The 18,668-nt window shown below is 33.6% G+C and overlaps 1 protein-coding gene across 3 annotated transcripts in view; it reads right to left on the bottom strand.

The window, feature by feature from the left end:
- Positions 1-1,178: 1,178 nt before the first annotated feature.
- GNAI1 (G protein subunit alpha i1) overlaps positions 1,179-18,668 on the bottom strand; it is a 35,472-nt gene continuing 17,982 nt past the window's right edge. For 2 of the 3 annotated variants that reach the window (XM_084530480.1, XM_084530479.1), the window contains exons 2-8: positions 16,592-16,634; positions 16,363-16,504; positions 12,171-12,328; positions 11,016-11,144; positions 5,653-5,782; positions 4,216-4,369; positions 1,179-3,304 (exon numbers count right to left, since the gene is read on the bottom strand). In XM_084530480.1, coding sequence (XP_084386606.1) covers positions 3,114-3,304; positions 4,216-4,369; positions 5,653-5,782; positions 11,016-11,144; positions 12,171-12,328; positions 16,363-16,504; positions 16,592-16,634 — 947 coding nt within the window. In that variant the 3' untranslated portion in view covers positions 1,179-3,113. The remainder of the gene's footprint in view (positions 3,305-4,215; positions 4,370-5,652; positions 5,783-11,015; positions 11,145-12,170; positions 12,329-16,362; positions 16,505-16,591; positions 16,635-18,668) is intronic. The other variant, XM_084530478.1, reaches the window with a different exon arrangement.

Genomic DNA, 18,668 nt, shown 5'->3' with positions numbered 1-18,668 from the left:
AGGAGTGAAGAACTGGAAGAGAACAGAGGCTCAGACTGGTGAGGCTCAAGACTGTCCTCAGACCAGCAAGATTTACTCCTTTGTTTCTTTCTTTCGGACTCTTCAGACTGAGAAGGAGCTCACTGACGGAACAGAGATAGAGTGAAGGCCTATTATAACTGCAGTGAAAACTAAGCATGTAGCTCCCACCATTGCATGTAAGTCCTCTTATAGCTTTTCCTAGACCGGCAGGTTAAGACGATAAACAGCTTTCATCTTAGGACAAAGAATGATCAACTCCATTATTCAAGATACTCAAACAGTTTTGCCCAAAGTAGTTAAGACAAGTCCACTGCAGCATGTACCAACATCAAAAAAAAAAAAAAAAAAAAAAAAAAAAGTATGTAGTTAAAATTTATGAAGCTCAGGCAAGTTCATATGATCAGTCAAATGTAAGTAATATTCGTATTGGCATTATTCTGTATCATCTAATTACAACCTAAAAAGGAGAAAGGATTTATATCAACAGTCTGCTTAGTTATTATTAAGATCCGTTGGGCTGAAAGACAAAGCTAGACAAATTCAGAACAGAATCAAAGTATTTGCTTTCAGTACAGATAATTATTAGAATATGTCATACAAAAAATATATATAACTTTTTATCATATCACTATTGTTAACATATACAGGAGTTCTCAAATTAAATTTAACAAATTAATTTCTACCAAAAACCTAATTTTGGAAAGTTCTTGATGGATGTGATCAATTATATACTTGGCCTTTAATATTTGAATATGAACAATTTTTGTACAGTCATTTTATAAAACTAGACAAAGAACCACTACAGAGAGAACATCCATAAGGAAACATACCAGCTGTCAGCTCAGTAAGTCAAAAAAGACAAGCTCATCCTCCTGGACTCAAAAACAAACGTATTTCAGAATTTTGTTCTGTCTTAAGACACAAATATTGCAGAAAATACCAATTAGGAAATTCCCAAAATTCTCAAATTGAAGCTGTTAGGAACAGTAGTTGTGGAAAAATATTTAGAAACTAAACTGAAAATGACAATTTTATGCTCATTATTGTTTTTGTTTCTTGCAAAAACTTTTGCCTTTGTATCTTCTCATTTTTACTACCTAGTTATCTCCATAGGATGGATGCAGAAATATTTCTATCAGCATCTTTAAGGAAGAACATTTCTTTCAAGCAAGGCACAAAATTTAGATTTATTTATGCAATTTGATTAATCCCAATTTTTGTTTACATCAAGTACAAAAACCAACTTGAACGTAGGTGTAAATACAATTTCCACAAAGTAGTTCAATGAGATTTAAAATCAGTTACATATCCAGAACTGTAAAGCACAATTAAAAGCAGCCCAGGATATACAGATTGTTTACGATAACTGCTGAAAGATTTCAATGTATGAATATATTTAACAACCTCCAGTAATAAATTAGAAATTCCTTTCTAACCTTTCATTTGAAACACACGTAATAATTCTGTACCTAAGAAAGGAAACATCAAAGCATAAGAAGTGCAGTTTTACTTAAGCTGAGGCCTAAATGAAACATATGCACAATTAAAAATTAAATAACAGAACAATGAGTTGAATATTTTGGTTGAACATTTCTAAGAACATATAAGCTACGATAATATAGAAAAATAGCAACAGATTCAAAGACTTATTCTTCAGTGCACTGTAGCTGCCTGGAATATTCTAAACAAGTATAGAAAATCATACTTCCAAGTTTGGTATGTTTGTATTTTCTAGATGACATACATTTGAGACAACCATCCATGAACTTATTTACAAATAGAAGCTTATTCCTTTTAAAATAGGTATAAAAATCAGTTTTGGCACTAACCATAAGGCAATGGATGACAAATACCTAAGATTGCAAGTCACATAATGAAAGCACAACCAGAAGAAAATCATAATCTTTAACTTATTATTTAAAGAGAGTATGAGACTTTAAATATCACTAAATTAAAAAAAAACAGTATCTGCAAAATCACCGAATCACCTTACTCAACATAATGAAGATTCTTTTTTATATGCAACAAGAAATTGCTTTAATTCTTGAAAACGTTGTGCCATGTCTAGTTGGAGAACTTAATATTTCTGTGGTGATTAAATTATCAAAATCGTTTTAGTTTTATTACCAGAAGATAGCAAAGAGTTAAAGGAGAACACAATTTTAATTCTCAATAATAATAATAATAAAAAAAATCATATTACTCTGAAGTCCTGCCTTTGTTAATGGCATTTTTTAAAGACCATTCACTCCAGTGAGTAAAGACCACAGTTTTTTTTTTTTTTTTATTTCTACAAGTGTATTTGTGTATTTTTAACTTCCTTTTTGCATTTCCATGAGTTTCAATAATAGCTGAACCTTAAAATTCAATTTCTCAGTGTTGCCACGTTTGTGCTGCAATGACTGTAAACCCAGATTTCATAAGCTGTGAATTTAAGTTTTAAAAATATTTTTTTCATTTACCCTAAATTTATAAAAACGTTTTTTTCAAAACTTAACGCAAAAAAACAAGTTTTATTGGTTAAGCTTCTTTAAATGTGAGCAGGTGTATGAGGCTGTTTAAATATCAAAAAAGCTAACGCCATATACAGTATTACCAACAAAAGTAATAAGGCAGCATGCACCCTCAAGATGAAAAGAAAATTTAATTTTACAAGATGTTTAAATAATCCAAAGGCAAAAAGTGTCTGTCTCCTCTAACAGTATCTTCATAAACCATGGAAATTTTAGAGGACATCAAATTACTAAAATATTCCGTTCAACGTTTATACAAATACATTACTACAAGTTTACATACAGTCAAAAGACATCTCAGTGTTACCTAAGTAATTAAATTTACAAGACAAACATAAATAAAGCTGTTAAAACAGGCAAGTACAGTACTGATCTATCATTCAGCACAACATATTTTGTATTTCTTTCAACTTGAAACCAATCAGATTAGAATTGTGCGAAGTCATTCTTCAAACCTAAAAATAAAATAAAGAGAATTAAGTATATGTATGCAAGTTTCACACAACATTGGCATGTTCCAAATGCCTAAGTCCTTTTTTCAGGCATATAATTTACCATTTAACAACCTCTTCTCTGTTCTTAGAATAAGCCACAGTCTTTAAGGTTATTTTTAATAATGACATCAGTTACAGCATCGAAAACAAACTGCACATTTTTTGTATCTGTGGCACATGTGAAGTGAGTGTAGATTTCCTTTGTGTCTTTTCTCTTGTTAAGATCTTCAAACTGACATTGAATGTAAGCAGCTGCTTCTTCGTAAGTGTTTGATCCTAGAAGGAAAAAATTACTCAGGTTTCAAACAGGAAGAACAAGATGTATATTATATCTTTGAGGGAAGTTATTTCCAAAGCGTAACTTAAATAAATAGCTACTTAAACCTAAAAAGGAGTATGCTGATTTAAGTAACCTCACTTTACAACAAAGTGAGTAACCTGCTTTACAACAAAATGTATAGGAAACCCTCTGGACACATTTTTAATAATAATAGACTAAGGACTGCAGGAAGAGTATTTACTGCAGTGGTAGATGGAACAAATCATTACTGACTAAACGCTCTTCCCTAGACTAGGATATTTTATTTCCTTCACTTCCACTTTTTATATTTTTAACACGTTTGTTTATTTCTAGCCAACGTCCATTAAGTTACAAACAAATAGCATATATATTTCTCCTAAGCCTTTTTTTTTTTTTTTTTTTTTGACTCCAATCTAATATCTTCCGGACAATAGAACAGTCTGGAGTTACAATGAAAATGATACATAACTAGTCTAAGACTTATTAGATAAACTTTTGCTATGTATTTCCCGAACAAGCCAACTACTTCTAATATATACTCTCCCTCAAATAAACTCTGATGTATGCTTAGGGATTTCTGCTCAGTTAAAAAAAAAAAAAGTACAACAGACAGGAGGACAACAGAATAAAAAATGGGCTAAATAGATTAGGTTGACAAGCACTGCAGCAGTAATGTAAATGTTACCAGTGGACCAGCATTATTTCATCTGGTTGAAAAGATTAATCTTACTTCAGCACTATTTTATTTGTGATTCATAAAAAAAAAAAATCTACCAACTTAAACTGCATTTTACTGAAATAATTTAGACACCTAGAGTTATTAAATTCCTCCTAATTTGTGCATCAAAAATAAGGAAATTACTTGACATTTGCCCATTCCCAATACCTGCATATTCAGGGTAGCAAATAGTGAGAGGACTCCTCTTGATTTTTTCTTCAAAAAGATCTTTCTTGTTCAGGAAGAGAATAATAGAAGTGTCTGTGAACCATTTATTGTTGCAGATACTGTCAAACAACTTCATGCTTTCATGCATCCGATTCTGTAATTTGGAAAACAAAACACAAACAAACAAAAAAATCTTACTGTATTTTATCAGACTTCAGCAGTAAAAGCAGGATACATATGTTTTGTTAGCCACAAATTAACTAGGTAAGTTGTAAAACTAAATCTAAATTTCCAGCATGCAGAACCATATTTTACCAAGAGAAACACAGAAAGGCCAAAGAACACTTTCATGAACCTAACAATTTTTAATTTTTTTTCCAACATAAATGATTCCATGATACAATGAAGGTTTAAGCAACTGCTTTTTGATTTTTCTTTTCTGATTTCCAGGCTTAAGTTTTTTCTAATTTGATAGGAATTTTTAGTGTGGTTTGACATTTTGCAGTAAGGATATTATAGAAAGGTTTCCAAGCAACCTGAATTTGCCTTACACTTATTAGACCTTTTGAAAATTGAAAATTAAATTCTGCATGTAGTCAAGATTCCAGCATAAGGAAAGGAGTAGCTCCAAAGAAGTAGAGAATTAAAAGAGCAGGTTGGTGGATTTAAAAATAAATAAATAAATAAAATAACTCTGTAGAAAAATTATCTAACGTAAGTAATTTGGCAATGCTTCCAGCCATTTACATTGCAGGATAGCAGATATGACCTATTTTAACAACATTTGACTTGCTGGTTTTTTTTTTCTTTTTTTTTTTTTTTTTCTTTTCTTTCCTCCTCCAACAGCATTTTGCAAGAAGCTACAGAACACGAGGACTCTGTTAATGATTTACACACAACAGACTAGCATCACTTTCAACTACACAGATAATAAAAAGCATACACTCTGTGCACATTGATGTGGGAGGAGTCACATCTCGAAAGAAGAGAAAGCATAGAAAAGGAAAAAGAAAAAGAAAGATTTCTACAACTAAGGAAAAAGAACTGAGTAAAACATTTGGGAAGAAGAAAAACATGAAGACTGAAGAAATGAAACAAAACATAGGAAAGTAGAAAGAGAAAAAGCCATTTCTTATTATATATTGCTAGCACCTTTAAAAATGCTAGGATATGTACTCCTGACATCCTCATTAATTTTTGCATCCTTTGAAATATGAAAAAATGCAACTGAAAGAATACTTGTCTTAATGTACGCCTGAGAATATGAGGAATTATTTTTGAAACTTGAAAGCACAAACTATCATCATTTCTCTAAAACCTTTCACACAAAGACTATGTATTATAAAGGAGTACTACTGTAAGAGATACTGAGCTTTCCTTTCAAATTTATTCAGTTTCTATATAGCAACTACACTACTTCAACACCAAGGTACTTGCCATTTCCTCATCTTCAGCCAAAACCAAGTCATAATCACTTAACGCCACACAAAAAATAATTGCCGTAACACCCTCAAAACAATGAATCCACTTCTTCCGCTCTGATCTTTGGCCTCCAACATCAAACATTCTGTAAAACAGAAGTACAAAGCAGGAAATGAACTTTGGAATTTCCAGCTTTCTGAATGTTACGTGATAAATTCTGAAATCATCAGCTGTGCAAGCTTGATCAAGGAATTTTGAAAAACAGCATAAAATCTGCAACATTTATTTCAATTTAACATCTCAGCATAAAAACAACCTTAAAAAACACTTCGAAGTTTTACTATACATTTCCCAAAACGTAAGAGAGTGAGTTGAAAGGTATATAAAACTGCTTATTTATAAATAAATTGTACAATTACAAATAACTTTATTAATGAAATTAATTGTAATCTATAGAAAAAAATACACAATGTTAGCTTAAAAAAGTGCAAACTATATGAAAGTTTTTCAATCTTTCTCCCAAATGAATGAAAAGTCTTAAGTAATAAAAGGTCAAGAATATAAAATTCTTTACAACTAAGGGCAGAGCTGCCTGTTTCAGTACTCAGGAGAAAAATGTTATACTAAGAAAGTTGGACACAAACAACACTTTATTATTGTTGTTATCTCAGTATTCTGAATCCAAATCTAAATGTAAAATATATTTCTCAGTTTTTCATATTTAACTTGGAATCTCTAAAAACTGATGATTTTCAACTCATCTCTACTAAAATCTATTACAACTTGATTTTTTCAGCTGACCATGTTTAAACAGGTTTTTTATTTTTTTATGAGACACTAAACATTATTTTAAAATTCTCTTCTTAAAAGACAAAATAGGCATCAAATAATAAGGAATAATGATAATTTCCCCTCAAATAAAGACACTTTTTGGAAATGCAGTTAGGTGGAAAAAATAAGATATAAAGGTGTTTTGTTTGTTTGTTTGGCTTTTAAGTTCTCAGCTTTACTGAAATAGAGTAAAAGGAAAAGACCACACTCCAGAAGTTAGCAGCAGATGATCAACAAATTACTACTCTATAACACTATTTGCTTTTCTCTGCCATCTACGTACTTTACTGGCCATTTCCTAACTGTTCTGAGCTAGAGTGACTGAACTTCTCATATCATTATGTACTTCAAGTATTTTGGAGGCCAGATATAATGAACTAAACCAATAAAATAAATAACTTCATCAAAAAGAGGGTAACAGTGCTATCCTGAAACAAATGTACATAGATGAATCTTCTCAGTAGGACAGAGCACTGACTTTTTCACCTGTCTCTTTCCTGTCACAGAACAAGAAGTCTTGTTTCAAATTCTTGTGATTACTTACAGTTTCAAAACAATGTGAAAAGGTCACCATATGACTTCCCTGGCTTGCTTAACAAATACTCTATCATGCAAAAATTGAATTTTTCCTCCTAGTTACAATGAAATGCAATTATTCCTTTTAAAAGAGACCCGACTTTTAATGTCCTCAGTTGATTTTTTCAAGTAATTTTAACTTCCTTCTAAGTTATCATGAAGAAGCAGAGAATTCAGTAGGTATAAAAATGTTAATATGGGAGGGAGAAGACAGAAGAGGAAGAACAGGACAGACCATTTCCTACAACTCCATCCAGTTTGCTCTAAGTAGAAAAATAGCCAGCATCTGAAAGGAAGTTGTCAGGAGCAGGGGGTCAGCCTCTTCTTGCAGGTAACTAATGACAGGACCAGAGGGAATGGCTTCAAGTTGGGCCAGGGGAGGTTCAGGTTGGAAATTAGGAGAAATTTCTTCTCAGAAAAAGCAGTCAGGGACTGGGACGGCTTGCCTGGTACAGGTGGAGTCCCTGTCCCTGGGGGTATTCAAGGAAAGGTTGGATGTGGTGCTTGGGGACATGGTTTAATGGGTGACATTGGTGGTAGTGGGATGGTTGGACCGAATGATCTTGGAGGGCTTTTCCAACCTTAATGATTCTATGAAAGCCTTATTTGGTTATAGAATGACATATGACCAGGGAAAGAAATCTAAAGTAATAACTGTTAAGATGCATAATTATAACTCCTGTAAAGGTATTCCAGCATGGACTGAATCATTTAGTATTATACCAGTAATAAGGCTACCACACTGAGGTCTTTTGGTAGTCAGCATGGCATGTAGGCTTGAACAACAACATATCTCATTGTTCATAGAACATACCAGAATATAAATAAGAAAGTAACTAAGAAATTAAGAAAATTGTTCCTTGTACATTTTCTGTGGATACTAGCTTTTAAGGAACATGATAAATTAGAAGCTTTATACCAATGGCAGAACTGTAATATCAAACTGCATGGATCTCAACTGGATTAAGCATATCACAAGGCACCACTCAATGCAAAAATATTATTACTAAGATGATAACTGAGATGTGTAAGGAAACATGGCACAAAATTGCACATGAATAAAGAACCGTGTTGAAAAAAAAACTCTTTCAAAGAACTGCAAAAATATGACATCCTCATGCACATCCTCGTGCATTTGGTGCTCTTACGGTATTTCATGGTCCTTATGCCAACCATCATTTTGACTTGTGCAGACTACATTGCCAGGATAGATTCTGGGAAGTGAGGGAAAATGCATAAGACTGAAGACTTTCAGAAGATAAAAGAAAGTGTAATTTTCAGTTTATATGAGCAGATGCTGATTTTCACCAGAAATCTTTGTTTCAATTCAGAATAGACTCTCCACCAGTGCATTATTTTACCAATGATGCCTGGTTTTGGGTTTGTCTTTCTAACAGTGCACTGAAATGTCCAGTACTTTACAAAAAACACCTTTTCGCACTCATCTTTGATTTTTTTTTTACATGCTAAAACTTAGTGCTAGGTGAAGTTTTGGCACCAGCTGGACAGAACATCTCAACAGAAAGTAGTAAGAGCCTGATGGTTTGGCTTTTGTCATGAGGGTTCTTTTACATATTATATCAGTACAGAGAAAGACAGGCACAGAAGAATAATTTGGCACACAAAATTCTTCAAAAAAAAAAAAAAAAAAAAAAAAAAAAAAAAAAAAAAAAAAGATAAGGTAGCAGTATCTTTCCAAATAATTAGCCATTTCAGAGTGGTCTCAAAGCTCCTAAGCCGTGCATCTACCCCATTCGAAGCCTGTATATATAGCCTGTTAGGTCACAGTCCCAGCACACAAACACTGACAGCAGCTGCCTAACCTGCAGACAAATTTAAAAGTTTTAAAGAATGAGAAGCTTAAATGCTTTACGTATTTCTCCTCCCAATGTGTGAGTGTTTTGTGCAAGCCCATCCTTTGCCTCTGGTTCTAAAACTCATACTGCAGTCAATGGTTCAGCTACTCAAAAGAATCATGTATTGCTTATTCATGATAAATTTGTCTACAACGAACTACACGAAATACAATGCAGTGCTGGAAGAAAGTTTGTAACAGCCAAATCTACCTCCCTTATCTAAAGAATGATGTCATTAAAGAAATGCTTTATTGACTTTCCATTCCATTTACTTAAAGAAAGCAAACATTTCCAGTGAGATTGGTGGCTATGCCATATTAAGACAAATTCACTGAACTAAAGGTAAAGCACTAAAGATGCTTCTGCAGTCATCACCCTACTTATCTATGTTACTTAGCTATATAGGTAGCTCTCTCAAGGGTTTATCAGCAATTGTGCAAATTTAAGGATTTGTGCAACGTATTTCATTAGCACGTTGTTTTTTTGTAACTAGTGTTGCCAGATTTGACATGCTCTGCTTCTTTCAGGTTATTTAATCTAAGAATATGATTCCAGTACCCATACAAAATATGAAAAGTGTGACATAGGCCAAAAGAATACCAGTTATTTATTGTGATTTTTGAGTTTGTTAAGGTTATACGAGTCGTTTATTTTCTCCCTCCAAGCCCCAACCTTGTAGAAGACTTATTATTTGATAAATATTTTAAGGTAGGGTGGGTGGTTACCAAAAAAAAAGGTAAGATAACTATCTGGAAAGTCTCACTTTTATTAAAACTGAAAGCATCTTTGATCATCTCACTTTTCTGTTTTCCCCAGGTTGTAAGAGGAGGTGTGGGGTACAAACTTAGATAGAAAACCAACTGATTTAGTGTACTACATAAGATTAATTGAACGCCCATCAGCTGCAACTTGTCATTTTTAGACATCTTAAATTGTTCTGAGTCACTAGATTTCTATTAAATATATATATATATATATAGAGAGAGAGAGAGAGAAAGAGAGTAGAGAAGGAAACATTAAAAGAAAAAAAAAAAAAAAGGTTTGTCTTTCTGACCAAAATCTGTTGGAAATATTATAACCTCTAACAAAGTCTTCTGCTTAGGTATACTGTTATGCAAGCGATAATCCTCATTCTTATTGCCCATTTAATACGTTCCACAAAAACATTTTCATAAGCATTTTCAAAATCATTTCCAAGATTACTCCTTAAGAACTTAAAAAGAAAAAAGGATTCCTCAGAACACTTTAAGAGCTATTATTTCATGGAGGAAAAAAATGCGTACACTTAAACCCCTAAAATTAAGAAACAAAATATATTTTCCACAGTACTGGTGATGTTGAAACATCAATATTACAACACTTACTAAGCAATTACATAAAAAACAGAATTTTCCATGACAATTCTGAACAAATTTACTCTTTAGATGTTCTGACAACTACGTCTACACAATCTAAAATGTACATACAATGCAATTTTTACTGAGATTTCTCTTCATTCTTGCTAATCAGGAGTAGTTACAATAGTATTACATTTATATTATTCTTTGCTTTCATCATGGATGTCTTAGGACATAAAATGGTCAGAATATTAATGTTATTTTGTAAACCTCACATCACAGGGAACATAAATCACAGTCCCTCATCACTAAATAAAGTACTACCTTAAAAAACTACCAATCAGTTTTGAATTCAGTTCTCCATGAAAATTGAGTTGTTGTTTCTTTAACAAGAGCAACAAGTGTTTACAAGCCTCCAGTTCTACAACAGAATTTAAATGGAAAAATCTGATAGCACAGCTACATATTAATGCAATACAATATTGAGTATTATGAGATTTGATTTACATAGAAAGTGTCTTTACAAAAAGCTTCCAATATAAACAAAGCATTTATTACTTAGTATCTCCATATTTATTATGAGTTATGATAGGATTTCAGATGACTCCCAGTTGCCTTCAGAAAATTGAGCCAAGCATGAAGAAGCTTTTCAGCTAAAAGAAAAATAATCAAAATTGTGGCTATACAAAATTTGCTAAATTGCATTACTGAAAGTGTACCTACAAGAACTTTACAGAAGCCATAACAGACAGATAAACATGCAATATAATTTACATACTTAAAGTGAAGATCTTTGAAAGTAAAGTGAGTTTCCACTATTCCTGTAGTTTTCACTCTAGTCCTGAGAACATCCTGTTGGGTTGGAATGTAGCTGGTTTGTGCTATTCTGTCCAAGTCATTCAAGTAACTGAAGATAAAAATAAACACTGCTTTCAGTTATTCCTAAAATAGTAGCTAGATAATTGCAAACAATCACAGAAGTCTTAGGTCTATTCATTACATTGTACCTGACTTTTATATGAACTCTCTGAGGTAAGACAGAAACGATAAGACACAGATTATTTTCCTGCTAATTTTTTTTTTTTTTTGAAGTTTTAGATACACTTTCATCCTAGAAGAAAACATACACAACTGACCCCAATAGAAAGAATTATCATCAAATTCCAGGATGTAAATTTCCACATTTACCAATTTCCACGTTTGTTCCACATTTACCAATTTTATTTGTATTAACTAGAAGACAACCTTAATTTTTGTAACCTCTTAGTGAACTACAATTTTCTTTGAACTATAAAGCAGAAACTAATTACTCTGGAACTGATAACAGGTGTGAGAAGGTCAACCCAGTATGTTGGCCAGAATTAATAAATATTTTTAGACAATGCTAAATATATGATCAATATAACTTTGTATTGAGAATTTCTAATTACACATTTTTTTACAATATTAAACTCCAGTCACTGATAATTAATATTAATATTGTGCTGCATACCAAGAAGCGTGAAGTTTCTCATAACAATACAAATCTTACTTGTGCTTTTTTCATAGTGATAGAAAATATATCAAGTTCTCTCTTTACTGTAACCAGAAGTTTGCAATTTTCAGGATAAAATAATATGATTAAAAGACCAACTTTCTTATGAAATTGGGGAAGAATTTTTCTTAAAAAAACAAACAAACAAACAAAAAAAAAAACACTGAACAGAGGAGGTAAGTCATCCTCCAAATTATTTAAATTCAGTTATACCACACCTCTTCCTCTCCACTCACAAAAGTTATGTGCACCATTCTGACCCAAAGCAGACAAAATCTTCGTCTAGGTACTTCTAAATTTTCTATTTGTATGGGAACAGAACTGCTCAAATGTTAGCCTTTCCTTTTATTCCTTTAGCTACTACTTGAAAACAGAAGTACTGTTTGTCATAGTACTTACTAGGCAGCAGAGTCATTAAGCTGGTATTCTCTAGATCTGTTGAAACAAGCTTGTACTCCACTGTCTTTCCACAGTCTTTTGATAACGCCAGCAAGCTCTGCAGTCATAAATCCTTCTTCTGCTGCTCCAGCTAACACAAAGAGTTGACGAGCATCATCCTTTAGTGTGCAAACAAAAAATGGAAAGAACAAACATTAAGAAATATAACAAAGGCTATATCCTTATCCTGTCACTCAGGATTAATAATTACATTCAGTAAAGGAGTAGGTTACTTAACCTAGTATACATTAATGTAACCAAACAAAAAATGAAAGAAAACGATTAGTTTTCTACACAGACTATGACTTCCCACCTTTTTTCAACAACATAAAAAGACAAGGCAACTCAGTTTCACATAAGATGACAAAAATTCTCATCAGTTTGTCACTTGAAATGAACTTCTATAAATGGAAGTAGTAACATATGTTAAAGTCTAACATTGACCTTATGTGCTTAGCATATGCCAGAAACTGAATAGAACAGTTACAATGCATATTAGAACCTTTGGATATGCAGATGTATGTTGACTGCAGAATACACATTAATTGTGTAACATTCAAAAGATTTGTTTGGAATTGACAAATATTCATTAGTAAAGGGAAATATACTTAAAACTTTTCCAGATAAATCAGTTACACATATCCATCAACTTAACTATTCTACATAGACCAAGGTTTCTTGGTAACTCCATGTCAAGAAATCAAGTGGGTTTTTTGTTTTTTGGTCACATATTTTGGTTTGTTTTTAAGAAAAACAGCAATTGGTGCATTCATATAATGACTGCCTCTGAAAATGAGGCTATTGTAGTACAGGACATCAATCCAGCAGTCTCCTTTAACAGAATTTGAATAGTTGTCTAACTTATCCAATTCTGACTGAGAAAAGAGACTAAAAATGTTAGATCTGTAAGATACTGGAGAAAAAAAAATGCAGCAGCTGGGTAGAGGAAAAACATATCCACATTAAAAATATCATGTGAGTAGCTGCCTGACTGTAGTTAGTTTGTATGTGATCTATTGCCAAGGTGTGCCAGCCAGCAAAATCAGCATACTTGTGGCCTGTAACTACTACCCACAGCATGTACTGTTTGTCCAATAAATAAAAGAAAGAACAGATGAAAAGGGAAAAAGAACAAAGGTGAAAAGAGAGGGGTTTAGGTAAATTAGCTGGGAACTGAATTTCAAAAAAGAGAATTAAAAATGCAACATGTAAAGTTATTCTCACAGAATAGCAAGTATAGATACTGATGCAAATCTGTAGAAAAAAAAAAACAGTTTCTATCACCTTTGCTGTTCAAACAATAAGCTGTGAGGAATAACATTTTCAGGATAAACATGGAAAGTAATGGTTATTCTAAAGAGATTGCCTGCTGTAGGCTTAAATAGTCAATGGTTTTATGACAACTAACAGGGAAATTGTTTGCAGATAAATTGAGTAACACTGATATTCACAGCCTGGAAACAAAAAGTCAACTCAAGGTAGACTTGAAGACATTTACACCTATCTGTGTGTATAAACAAGTAGTTATACATATAAACAACAGGTAACTAAGACATAGGTCTTGTGAAAGCTACAATTCTAAAAATGGACATTTGTCAAAAAAAATGATCAGAATGCTGATTATTTGTACATCCACAAGAAAAATTACTAATAAGAGTTCAGTGGATTGCAATAATAGTTGCATAAAAAGAAAGAGCATTAAAGATCAAAGAGTAGGATAGTCAGATCTCACTGACTGTAGCTTGAACAATATGCCCGCATAAAAGAAACTTGAATAACAATTCTGGTTTTGAATGTTGTTTGTGGATGAAAATGTCAAGGATCTACAACTGATAGAAACCACAGGTCTTGAAGGATGAGCCAATATATTACAATACATGACAGAAACTGGAAATCGTCAGCCAGTCCTGTCATGAACTATTAAAATGTCATTTCACACCTACCATGGTCTGACTTTACATGCAAAACTTACTCTGTTTCAGATAACTCTGTAAGTTCTCTCTCTATATTCTCTAATATTGTGGGGCTTTTTTTTTTTTTTTTTTATTGCAAGGGTGGAAGAGGGAGCAAGAAGAGAATTAGTTTCTATTTTTAAAAGCCCAACTATTAAAATAAGAAGTGTTATTTGTTACCCCCATATACCTTTTTTAATCATGGCAAGTACTAGATACCATAAATGATATAGGACCGAATCACAGAATTTCTAGGTTGGAAGAGACTTCAAAATCATTGAGTCCAACCTCTGACCTAACACTAACAAGTCCTCCACTAAACCATATCACTAAGGATATAACAGCTGACTCCTGTTTTCATTATTAGCCAATGTTAGATAATTTCCTTTAATCACACTGCAACAAGGCTGCTTCCATTCAAGTCTAATACTGACTTTCAACAGCAGTGTTGCTCTCTAAAGAGACCACAGATCACCAAAACCTGCCTAGGTGCTAGGGGATAGGCAGTTATTTCACAACCATCCTCGACAAAAGTTTCCATTATCACTTATATTGTTCTCTGAAGTTGACAGATTATTTCAAGTTGATACCATACATAGAACAACTTTCAAAATCTTGCTAGTTACTTTAGCTGATCACACCTAAATTCACTCCTCACTCTCTTTTCTTTTCACATGTATTTAGTAACAGGCATCTACCACCTGTCTTTTCCAAACGTTAACTGCCAGACTCTAGGCAGGACTTCATCAAACAAATGCTGAACTAACATGCAGTAAGATACCACTCCTGCCCTGGCAAACTTTGGTCTCAAGATACAACACAAAACATGAGAACAATGCTAAAGAGGAATAACAAAACAACACAAAGCTTTTACTAGTTACATTTACAGTTAAGCAGGTTTCAGATGGAATTAACATATGTATATAAACTAAAAATGATGAAAGACTTAAAGGAAAATTGTCTAATAATTTACATGTGACTACCAAACCGACTTAAGATTTCACTTACAACTTCAATACCCACTTCACGTAACGTTTGTCTTTGTGACGCATACCCAATGCATCAAACAAGGTTATTGAGGTCACACTTTTTTAAGCCGTCAATAAGATTTTGAACAGAAGTCTTTATCAAGAATGAAACATTTGCATACTATTTCTTATTCTTCAAGACTCCCCCCCCAACTGTAATTCAATCTTAACACAATGAAAAGAACCTAATTATGACAGGATATCCTTCCAACTACCTTACATATTTATTTCAATACATGAAGAATGAAATTTCTTCCTCCAACCTTCCTGCAAGATAGCTGATATCTATACTAGTTGGCACCCCCTCTCACTAATGTCTATGCAAGGAAAATAAAGCCACAAATCCTGAATTAAATTACAGTGCTGTTCAGACTAGGAACTTTGGTGATATATATCAGCACTGCAGCACAGAGTGGACTCCTCCAAACAGTGCACAAGCAAAAACGATTAAGGAAGCATTTTATAGAGAGATTTCAAGCATCTATCCGCCTGACCAGACAGGGACACAAACAGATTCACCACAGGTAAGAGTACAGGGTTAGGATTTGAGAAGATAATAAGCAAAAAGGATCAGTTCTGAAGACTGTATCTAATAAGTGGATGAAATCGGATTCAAAATGTACAGGAAAGCCTAGAAAAGATCTCTGATTTCTTGGGAAAAATCCCTAATCCATGTGGTATGATGAAAAGAATGGATAGCAGCAGCAGGTATCCAGCCTGTGACTTAGAGTACAATAAAGTTATCCACACTGGAAATCAGTATGTAATGGGATCCAGTCCAGAGGTGGGAATATTTTAGGCACTACTGTGCCTACAAGTCGATAGAGAAGTGCAGAGAACAGATAGATGCCTACCTGCCTACTAATAAGTATCACTACACAGCTTGTTGTTTTTTCAAAAAAGCCCTAAGACTCAGGTGTTTAGTTCTCCAAATTTAGATACACTTTGGAGAATTGTATCTAAACCAAATAGGTGTTCTGAATCAATGAAGAGCTGATTGCTCTGTAGAGCATTGTGCAGTGATAGAAAACTAAATGACATTCATCTTTATCAAACCATCTAACCTACAAAGATTTTTAGATAGAAGAGATTTTTTTCCAGGAAATAACAATGGACAAAAAATGAAAATGAATTTTATGAACTTTATATGTGCATGTGTACTTCAATACTCACAGCCCTGGTTGGATCACCAAAGTCTATCTTCAACCTCCCCATTGCTCTAATGATAGCAATAATGGACTGAATGGTGTTACTGTAGACAACAGCTTTGTACTGTTTACATTCTTCTTCTGAATAACCAGCTTCATGGATAATCCTACGTAAAGAAAATAAATAAATTCTCTATTCAAGTAAAAAACAAACAAAAAAACATTTCTCTATAAATACATTTTACCGTACTTACTTCATTTGTTTGACGATTGTGCTTTTCCCTGATTCACCAGCTCCTGCAAAATAAATGTGAGAAAATTCATTAATTAGACTTCTACTCATCTTTGACAAGGCATTTAAAGTAAGTTTCTACGTTTCAAGTACCTAACCAATGTAAAGAACTTCGGTAGTTCAAAATGTGCTTCCAGCTGGAAGCTTCAAAATCAAGACATTTTAACATTTTAACACTCAACTCTGAAAAGTTTTTGTAATGCAAACAGATCACCAATTGTCCAATTTCAATATGACCAAAGGAATTTCTAACACCTTTAAAGTTCACTGTGACCAAAGGAAATCACTAGTAAAGGCAAGAAAAAAAAAAAAAAGAAAAAGGATAAAAGGGAAATCTGAGAAACTATAAAGCCAGTCAGCCTCACCTTGTTCCTCAGACTAATGATAGAGCAAATATTCCCATAAGTCACTTCCAGGTCTGCAGAGGACATTAAGTTGTCTGGGAAACACTAGGAAAGATTTATCAAAGGCAAACTGCGAGCAACTACCTTGATAACTTTTTTTATTAGGAAACAGCTGGTTCTGTGGAAGTAGAACACCAAAGGATGTTATTTACTTTGTCTCCAGTAGGGATTCCAATGCCATCTACCATAGTATCCTTGAAATAAATTGCATAAATATTGATGTCAAGGTGTCTGAAAACCTGTATAGACAGCCAAACTTAAAGGCTAGTGATCAATCACTTAAAATCTAAAATTTAAAATCTAATCAGTTACAAAAGAGAATCTTTGGGTGCTGATATTGGGTTAATACTATTTAAAATGTTCATCAATGACCTTAAAACCAGGATGGAATGCTCCTGCATTAAGTCTGCAGACATCAGGCTTAGATATCAGGAAGTAGTCAAAGTGTTGGGAGAACAAAAGTGTTATTCAGAGGGTCCTCAACAAACTAGAGCAGACAGGAACCTCGAGAAACTGAAATAAAGCTGAACTGAAACAAAGTCCTGCACATGGCACAGAATAACCCATGCAATAATATAGGCATTAGATTAATGGGTTAGGGAACTGCCTTACACAAAATGACTGCTGGATCAATGACCTGAACAGTCAGCAGTGAGCTCTTGATGAAATGAAAGTAAGCCACATTCTGAGCTGCTGTACTGGGTCTGTCTGGAATAGAGACATAGCAGCCCAGATAGTGCTGTATTTTAGATTTGCGGTTAAAACAGTGTTTCTAGCACACCAGCATTTTAACTATTGCTGAAAAGTGCATGCACAGCATCAAGGCTTCCTCACTCTGACCCTGCCACTAGGCTGAGGTTACAGAATCATAGAATGGTTTGGGTTGGAAAGGAACTTTAAAAAACATCTAGTCCAACCTTTCTGCCATGGGCAGGGACACCTCCCACCAGACCAGGTTGCCCAATGCCCTATCCAACCTGACACTGAACACTTCAAGGGATGGGGCATCCACAGCTTCTCTGGGCAACCTGGTCCAATGACTCACCACTCTCATCGTAAAGAATTTCCTCCTTATATCTAATCTAAATATTCCCTCTTTTAGTTTAAAACCATTCCCCATTGCCCTATCACTACACAAACTTCTGATGTCCATGTAAAAGGCTTGCTTTTGACAAACATACTTCATAGAGTAGCAACAGTTCTCAGATTCTGAACAGTCACAGAAGTTCAGTACCAGGATATTAATGTAAACAGAAAACAGCACTTTACAGAAATATAAAGATGAACACTAACCTCAACAAGTTCCTGATAAATACCACACATTTTGACAACAAGACAGATTCAGGAACAATAGTTTTACTGTAGAAGGCAAAATCGATGCATACCTTCCAAGAACCAGGGGGCATCATGACAACATCAACACTTGTAATGGCTACCAACTAGAAGACAAGGCCTCTTAACCAACATTACACTTGCAAAAATACAATTATGGAAGTTATTCATTACTGTGACACCTGAAGCATTTATAAACTAAATACTTCATCTATAAATAATTGTGTGCCTCAGCACAAATAGGTGTCAATGGTTTAATTTCATGAATAAAACTGATCTTTATTTTGCTTTGGTTTAATATCT

Source organism: Aythya ferina (genome assembly GCF_964211825.1).
Source record: "Aythya ferina genome assembly, chromosome: 1".
NCBI classification, from domain to species: Eukaryota; Metazoa; Chordata; class Aves; order Anseriformes; family Anatidae; genus Aythya; species Aythya ferina.
The sequence above is the reverse complement of the archived record's forward strand: the minus strand, read 5'-3'. Positions and strand labels throughout refer to the sequence as shown.